The 8,293-nt window shown below is 34.0% G+C and overlaps 1 protein-coding gene across 1 annotated transcript; it reads right to left on the bottom strand.

Annotated features, from left to right (window-relative positions):
* Positions 1-383: 383 nt before the first annotated feature.
* LOC105798719 (65-kDa microtubule-associated protein 3) lies at positions 384-5,095 on the bottom strand. The gene is made up of 13 exons (XM_012628908.2): positions 4,884-5,095; positions 3,938-4,021; positions 3,596-3,802; positions 3,260-3,511; positions 2,974-3,183; positions 2,714-2,869; positions 2,448-2,607; positions 2,187-2,338; positions 2,006-2,093; positions 1,752-1,825; positions 1,592-1,666; positions 1,216-1,489; positions 384-1,139 (listed from the first exon to the last, which is right to left on the bottom strand). Exons 2-13 carry the CDS (start codon positions 4,007-4,009, stop codon positions 673-675), a joined length of 2,187 nt encoding a protein of 728 aa, XP_012484362.1. The 5' UTR covers positions 4,010-4,021; positions 4,884-5,095; the 3' UTR covers positions 384-672.
* Between the last annotated feature and the right edge of the window lie 3,198 nt (positions 5,096-8,293).

The raw sequence follows: 8,293 nt of genomic DNA, 5'->3' as shown, positions 1-8,293 counted from the left end.
ATTTGTTTAGCCTTTGACATTATTGTTAGTCCTTGAGATAGTGTGAGTCCATCACATTTATAAGTCTGAAATTGTGTCTTGAGACTCGCATTAATAGGTCTAATTAGTCCCTCTACTAGCTCGATACAACTTTTAATAGATTGGAGTAATATGTATTTTCTCATTGGAGTAATATATATTTTCTCAGTTTAATATTACACCCGATGAAATTAATAAATAGATTAAATCCATAAAAAGTGCGAGCCTGTTGCATTATGGGTGTTGAAATAGAAATTTTGGTTGTATTTACATTTTAGAAGGATCAAATAAAACCAAACTAGATCGATACCCAATTTGCAGCTATTAGACAAATAATCTTCAAACTTTTAACATTGGAGGAAAAGTTCATGCAAGAAAATGTCCATTAAACTGTGAAAATTACATAAAAAGTTTCTAGTTCTGGAAACTTCCGATCACTGATTGTGTGGGAACATCGATAAGAAAACTGAAAGTTGGCATTAGAGTCACAAAGAATTGTTTGCAACATTTTCGTCCACATTCAGGGAACTCCTTACATAGATAGCATAGCAGAAAAAGTCAATTTTATAATTGACTTTTGCCATTACAAACCTGAGAGAACAAAAAGCAGTTAAAAAAAAAAGTAGAACCAAATTTAATTCAAGTGTCACTTGATCATGATGACGTCATTTGAATCTTAGAAAGCAGAGAAGCAAGCCTTCTTTCCTCAAACGACCGTTCAATCTCTTCGACTGGCTTGGTAATAGCGAAAGGTATAGGTGCCAACGTAGGTGCCGGTGTCATGGCTGTCTGCATTGGAACTGATAATGTCGAAGGTGTGCTAGGTATTATTGGCATTGCCTTTGGAGTCCTATTCTCTTCGTCGACCAAAGGAATTGTCTTTAATGGAGTAGTAGTGTGTGAGAGATCATTACTTCGATGAAGCATTTTGTGTGAAGTATCACCATTATCTTCAACTTCTAACATGTTTGTCATATTGGCTTTCGATGATACTGCTGAAGAGATAGGTGAGAATGGCTTACGAACTAATAATGGTGACTCTGGTTCTTTACCATTTACAGCACTGGGAGTGGAAGAGTGCTTTCGAACAGGAGTCTCAGCAATGTCCAGGCCTCTCCTAACTGAAAAATGGTCTAGTTACCTCGAAAGCAATTGAGATGTTTCTTAAATTCATTAAAGCATAGACAGAGAACATACCAGCTGAGAAAGCGGGAATGCCATCGTCCTGGCGATGATTTAAATGGTCACTTTTCTTGCTAGGACGTGTTTTGGGAGTAGCCTTTGCAGAGTGAAGAGAATCAGGTTTATGAGCTGGAACCATGGCTCCTCCCAAGGAGACTCTTCTATTGCTTGCACCTCCAGTTGAATACCTAGGACCCTTTTTTACGCTCTGGGGCTTTGATGGGCTTGGTTTTGACCCATACAGTGCTTCTTGCTCTGCTATCAGCTGTCCCTGAAGTTTCTTCTGGTCCTGGAGCACGAGAATAGTGAACGACTATTAGCCTGGTCCCATAACATGATTAAAAAGTATTTGCTTATGCACTATAATTGGGAAATACGGTTAATAGCATACCCGTAGCCGACGTCGCTCTTGCTCTTTCTCTTGTCGCAAGATAGTGTACTCTTCAAGCATAGAAAGCAGACGAATCTGGGTAGCATGCAAGGGTCAGTTAGATACCAAGAGTGTAAGCATATATGGGAAGTAAAGGCTCAAAGTGTACATTATTACTCACACCATCATACAAAAATTCAACCCCTCTCTCTTTCTCCCATGCCACGGTCTTTGAAGCTAATGCCTCCACCATTCCTGGTTTAACATGATAAAACAACTTCAGCACCGTGTTAAGCGATTGTAAGCAAAACAGGTAAACTATGGAGATCAAATGGAAGGAACCAAACACACATTTGGCAGAATGATGTGAAATCATAACTAGATAACCAAGCTTGGTACTTTAAGTTTACGTTTCTCAGTTATCTTATAGTTTACCTGGAAGTTTATTAACCAAGGCACGGGCTTTCTCAGCACGCTTGAGTGTAAGATGAGCACCTTTTCCGGCATTATATCGGTTTTCATCCTGTTGAATAACAGACATATAAGCAAGTCATACTAGAACACAAAAGACTATACTCTTAAAAGTATACTCTGATGAGATGACTAAAACACCCACCCTGTTATATTCCTCAAGCCAGCACTCCTCATCACATGCTGTCAACCATTTCTCCACCTTTTCAAGTATTTCTCTCCTGCTAAAAGCTTCCTCTTTGACCTTCGCAATTTGAAGTTCAATTTGTTCTAGTATGGTAGCAGCATCCACTAACCCTGGATATAATAGTAATAAAAAAATTATGGCAATCAGTAGGAAGAATGGAGCAAAATGAGATATCTATAACATATAGTTTGATGACAAATATATAGCATTGCCATGTACCAGACTCAATAGCTACAATGGCATCTTCTATTGCACATTCTGAATCTGGAACCAGGTGTGTTTTTCTACAGATCTCCTCTAGCTCTAATCTCTTCTTGAGGACAAGCTCTTTCATTTTGCTTGACTTCAACTCTTCCAACCGTGAAACTTCTGCCTCAACCTGCACCATACATCATTTTTACTTCTCTGTTAGTCTGGAAGAAAGCACTTACCTTTTAGAGATATAAGAACCGAGAGAAGAACATGTTTAAACAAGCATCACTTACGTATTTTATGAAATCTACGGAGAGAGTATTGGGTTCAGTAATTTCATGTTCTGAAGCAGCAACATTACAGGTAACATTTTGAAACATCTGTTGCTCTTCAATTGGTGTATCCATCAGATTCCATAACTCCAACATGGTAGTCGCAAGATCTTGTAGCTGCCAAGAGGTCAAAGAATCATTATTACAGGCTGATGGAAAAAGAAGTTGGGAGGAAGGGGAATTGTGCAATATACAAGATGTTGAAAATAACATTTTTTTACCCGTTGCATCCTCTGTATCTTAACTTCCCGTAACTTTTTTATCAATGTTGCCAACTGCTCAATAGTATTACTGCTAATACTCCTAAATCCTTTGGGGTCACTTAAAGTGGGATGGATCTCATCAACTGTCTGCTTGAAATCCATTCCCATCACAGAGCAGAGTTCGTTCAACATGCTAAGGTAATCTTGAACCTGCTTCAGACGATCACTCTGCACAAGAGAGAAAAGATAAGCATTAGTTTTCAGGACGTGGAGCCAATAAAGAATTGAAGAAAGGAAAGTTGACCTTCTCTGTCTGAAGCTCATGGAGCTGTCTATGCAATTCTTCAAGCTTCCTTAAGGATAAGTCAGTTTCATCCACAATTGTTTTGGAAGAAAATGATTCAGTGGATCCATAAATTTCATTTGTGATCTTTTGTATTTGCTCTAGAACTTCTACAAATTGATTTCTTCTTTCAATTTTCCTTTTCTTCATTTCCTCCAATTGTGGAAGAATCTTGCTGAGCTCCTCCTTCAAGCTTCCAGCGTTTTGATCAGACTGAAAAAACATTTAACCATAACACAAGTAAACACTTCAGTCTACACAGAAAATTTTCATCCAGGGTCTGTTTTCATTCCTGACCTGCCTAATATGTACTGGCCTCTCCCCCATTGCGGAGCAGATGGCAGCTAGTTCAGCTTCAGAATCAGCAATTGTCTGTCGTAGCTGAGCTCTGCAGCGATTTGCCTGATCCACCTTTCTTCGATATACTTCCAGGCACTCTCTTTCGAGCTCAAGCAGCATTTTATCCCTGTCAACATCAGTCTCCCCGACTTCATCCCAGATTATCTAAGGAATCATGGAAGGGTAAACATTAGATCAGTGTTCAAAATTTTAAAATTAAACTGGAACAGCTCATGGGCATCCCTTTTGCCAAGACACAAAACAAAAAGATCTAAAGGTGTTGTGGAAATTCAACAATACCTGAAGTTCGTACAGAAGGGTTCCACATGTTGTTTCCACTTGAAGAAGTGGATCAATTTTTGGAGTAGGCATGTTTAAGTATTCCTGCCAAAACCAATATCTTCAGAAATCAGAAGACACCAAAGATATACACACAATAAAGCAACCAAATGAAAGGGGCAAAAAAAAATTAGCAGTCCCAGTTTGTAAATAGAATTGTAAAAGATGGCGAATACTGGTTCAGATCATTTTTTGCTGGAAGATTGAAAAGTAAGAACAAGGAAACTAGAAAAACAAAGTTGCAGTCGCCAAAGTAGATAAGCTGAAGGTATAAGCTTGCATTGGGACATATTCTTATTTCCTGAAACTCAAAATCATACACGAATTTCATAATTACGGAAAGAACAGAAACATATGTGGTGATTGTTCTAGACATTGAAATTTGTTACTAATTAGGCAAATACAGGGTATACGGGACTCTAGATCTCCATCAGTTCTTTCCTAAATTAAGTACAATTTGAAATTTAAACTAGGAATTCACTACAAATAAAATCTAACAATGCAAATGCCAAACGAAAGAGAAAATGATCATCGTACTATTAAAAAAAGTCAGTTTTCCATCAACATCGTACTATTAAAAAAAGTCAGTTGCAACTTGCAAGCTCCAAAGTATAGACCTAAATTTTTTAGGTAAAACATTAATGGTTACAGTTCTAGCTGTCTTGAACACCTCTCTATAAGACCTAAATCATTATTTTATTCCACAAATCTCGGTTAAATTAATCATAAAAAAGAAGTTCAGAACGAGCAATAACATTAACATAAAGAAGTACAAGAAAGAAAGAAAGAACAGAACAGAACATATAAGCATTGAGCTCCTCCTCGTGTTTCTTTCTCCACATTTTCTCGTCAGCCAAATTTAGCAACAAAAAGAGAAAGAAAGAAAAGTGGAGAGTCGAAGAGAAACCTTAACAATTCAAACGAACGATTTTTCCAGCCAAATGCTTGATTTTTTTCTTAGAAAGAGTGAAAATTTGCCTTAGAAAATGCAGATTTAGTACCCCAAAATAAGGGGATAAATTGAGGCTTGAATTTTGGATTTACAACAGAAAGGAACAAAGAGTTTAGGAGTGTGTAGGCGCTGTTTATGAAAAAATGACCGTTGGCGTTGAACAAGAGCGCTCGTTATAGATTTGGTTTTTTAAATGATGGGGACTGGATTCCCCACGATTTGAATTTCAAATCCCATGAGGGGGAGGCAGCGATCTCATGTACCTGTTAGCACCGGATATATTTCGATCATCCGTCTGAATAATTTTAGACTCTGGAATCGAACGGTCTAGATTTTGGAGTGGAGTTCAATTTTATTTTGTATTTCTAGTATACAAAGTGGTAATACGATTCTGACCTTTCACTATCAAAAGAATGCCCCTCGGTCCCATGGCATTGCATGCATTCGATTATTTCCGAGGATTAATTGTAGGTAAGGGGTCTGGTTCAAAAAAACTTTTCAAGCACGCGCTCATTTTCAACCCGATCCGTCTAAAAAATTCATTTTACTATTTAAAAATTAATAATATATTAAATATGTTATTAAATAAATAATAATAAAAGTAAAAGAATAAAAAATATGAAAAATAATTATGTAGTTGATTCATTAATAGAATATTTACAATAATTCTCCAAAGTTTATAGTTATAAATATAAAAAATGCAAATAAAATATCTCTATTTTTAATATGAATGTTAGAGTCCTAATGTACATCAAACTTATTTTGATCTTGATGGATATCCACCTAATAATAAAATATTCATAACACTCCCTTTAGATATCCATTAGTAGATAATGCGCCTCATTAAAACCTTACAAAGATAAAAACCTTGTGGGAAAAATAGTACACTTATCTACAATTCGCATAACATGCTGCCTCATTAAAAACCTTATTAGAGAAACTCAGTGAGACAAAACCTCGATTAAGAGAAAAAGAGTGCATCACATATTTACTCCTCTTCATGATAACATCACATAATATCTCATTATCTACATATTCAATCTTGAATACTAGCTTTTCAAATGATCACTTGAATAGCTTTGTTAAGCATTATATCAACATTATTTTGAAAGTCATGAGTGAAGAAAAAATTAGGAATATATATTTTGATCTCTTCAAGTGCTCCACAATAATCATACCAAATTTTGATCATGATCCTTCTATACATGCACATGTTGGATCATTTTATAATCTTCCTTCAACTACTATTCATTGAGCCGAATTTACCACATATGTTCAATCATTTCAATTCATATAAATGTTTACGCAAACATATTAAAAATTTCCCAAAAATTTTATATGCTTCTATCATTCTAAATCCTTCAAGGATTTTAATATAAAATTTATTATATAATGATTCATATAAAGGTTATAACAAAAATCATTAAACACATGCCAAATCTTTCATGAACTGTCAAAATAATAAGATATCTAAAGGTTTATGACATCCACTACAAAAGAATATATTTCTTAATCAATGTTAAGACTTAGCAAAACTTCATATTTCTTTTTATTTTCACAAAACTACTCATTCGTACCTCATTGGCTTTATACCTTTAAACATTTGGATTGTTGGTCCAAAACTTCATAAACTTCTCAATTTAATTCTACTTGAATTGCATCTTTTATTTTGGTCAATCTATTCCGTGTCTATATTTCTTGACAAATTTATTCAAGATCTTCATTTTTCATTTATCTCAATAAAATATTGCATGCAAAACTATTGTCAACAACTTTTCATTCCTAATTCCACATTTTCTCTTTTGGAGATTGAATAATTAGTTATGTCTTAGGTTTCTTCAAGAGCACCCCTTCCACTATATGACAATCTATATTTTTTTTTTACAAAAAATTTCATCTTTGGAATCAATCAATCTATCATTTTCACGCATGCAATACTTTCAATTTATTCTATCGATTTTTCTACTAGGTCTTTGACACATCAACTGGTATCTAAGATTTGGTTATTCTTATTAGGTCAGTAAATACATTTGGAAGTTAACTTGCAATAAAGTAAAAATACTTTTGAACTTATGGTTCAAATTACTTTCTATGAGTATTTAGATAATGATAATCCATTCCAAGTAATTATTTCATCCAACTGTTATTTTCTTTCCCTTAATGTTGGGAACTATAAAATCAAATAATAATCACCAAATCATATCATAATTGAATCTCTAATTTGATAAAGACATCTAATAATACAAGGAGATTCATAATTAATATATATTCCTAACTTTTTTTGAATGCCCATTTTGTGCATTGTGGTGGAGTAACTTCATATGTCGCACATACAAAAATTATGAAATGGGTTGTATTTAACTCCTAACCAAAAGCCAATTGTAATGGGGAGCATATCATAACTTATTGGCATGATGTGTACAAGTGTTGATTCATGTAAAATATCATATCCTCATTCCTATACAATTTTTTTTCAAAAGATATGGTTGAGCTACTAACTAGAGGCATTGAGTCATTAATTTAACTAAATCATTTTATATACATAAGCATCGAGTTTTGTGATGCTTACTCACATCAACAATCTAACATACAAAAATAATTGAAAGCCTGAGAAATAAACTCTGAAACATTAGCAAGAATTTGAAAGTTTTGTTCTTACACTAATCATTAAACATGTAATCTCGCAAACTGCAGGTTGCGCATCGATAACTCACATGTGATTATCTTGTAGATGCATCTACCATAATAATATCAAAACATCCACTTGTTGGATAAATGGAACCAATTTTTTTTTCAAAAATGCAAGAGATTCAATCTCAACTTTTGTAAGTGAGTTTTAATAAATCTTCTTTGAGAAGAAGCAGCACTTGATAAATGAAGAATCTTCAAGTTCTTTAATAAATATTCATGTTCTTTAATAAATATTCATGTAAATTCTTATCTTGTCGCGTCATTATTAATTGGGATGCTCTAATCGATCATGCTAACTAATTAGTATATTTGAACTAGTAAACTTCGGTTTATTATGCATGTGATTCAACAAGACTAATGTAAACTTTTGGTTTAACATCTCATGTGATTTAACCATACTAATATATGCATAGTACAAACTAGATGAAAGATTATAATTTTCTAATATATGCATAGTACAAACTAGAGGGAAGACGATAATTTTCTAATACAAAATTCTTACCCAATATAATAGATGTAATATATATAAATCAATCAACTCCTCATCCAATGCCTCAATATAATATCAACTACAACGTATATTCTTTTAAAACATAATTTCTTTGAAATTGACTAGAACACAATGTATTAATGATTACTTTATTTCTTTAGATAACAATATATTAGCTATTTTG

Source organism: Gossypium raimondii, chromosome 9 (genome assembly GCF_025698545.1).
Source record: "Gossypium raimondii isolate GPD5lz chromosome 9, ASM2569854v1, whole genome shotgun sequence".
In the NCBI taxonomy this organism is placed as follows: Eukaryota; Viridiplantae; Streptophyta; class Magnoliopsida; order Malvales; family Malvaceae; genus Gossypium; species Gossypium raimondii.
This window is presented reverse-complemented; position numbering and strand designations above follow the sequence as displayed.

Excerpts from the sequence above, each read along its gene's own strand:
- LOC105798719 (XM_012628908.2), bottom strand. The coding sequence starts at position 4,009 with ATGCCTACTCCAAAAATTGATCCACTTCTTCAAGTGGAAACAACATGT. Across the intron at positions 3,184-3,259 it reads ATGAGCTTCAGACAGAGAAG|AGTGATCGTCTGAAGCAGGT; the intron begins GTCAACTTTCCT and ends TCTCTTGTGCAG. Across the intron at positions 2,608-2,713 it reads CCGTAGATTTCATAAAATAC|GTTGAGGCAGAAGTTTCACG; the intron begins GTAAGTGATGCT and ends TGTATGGTGCAG.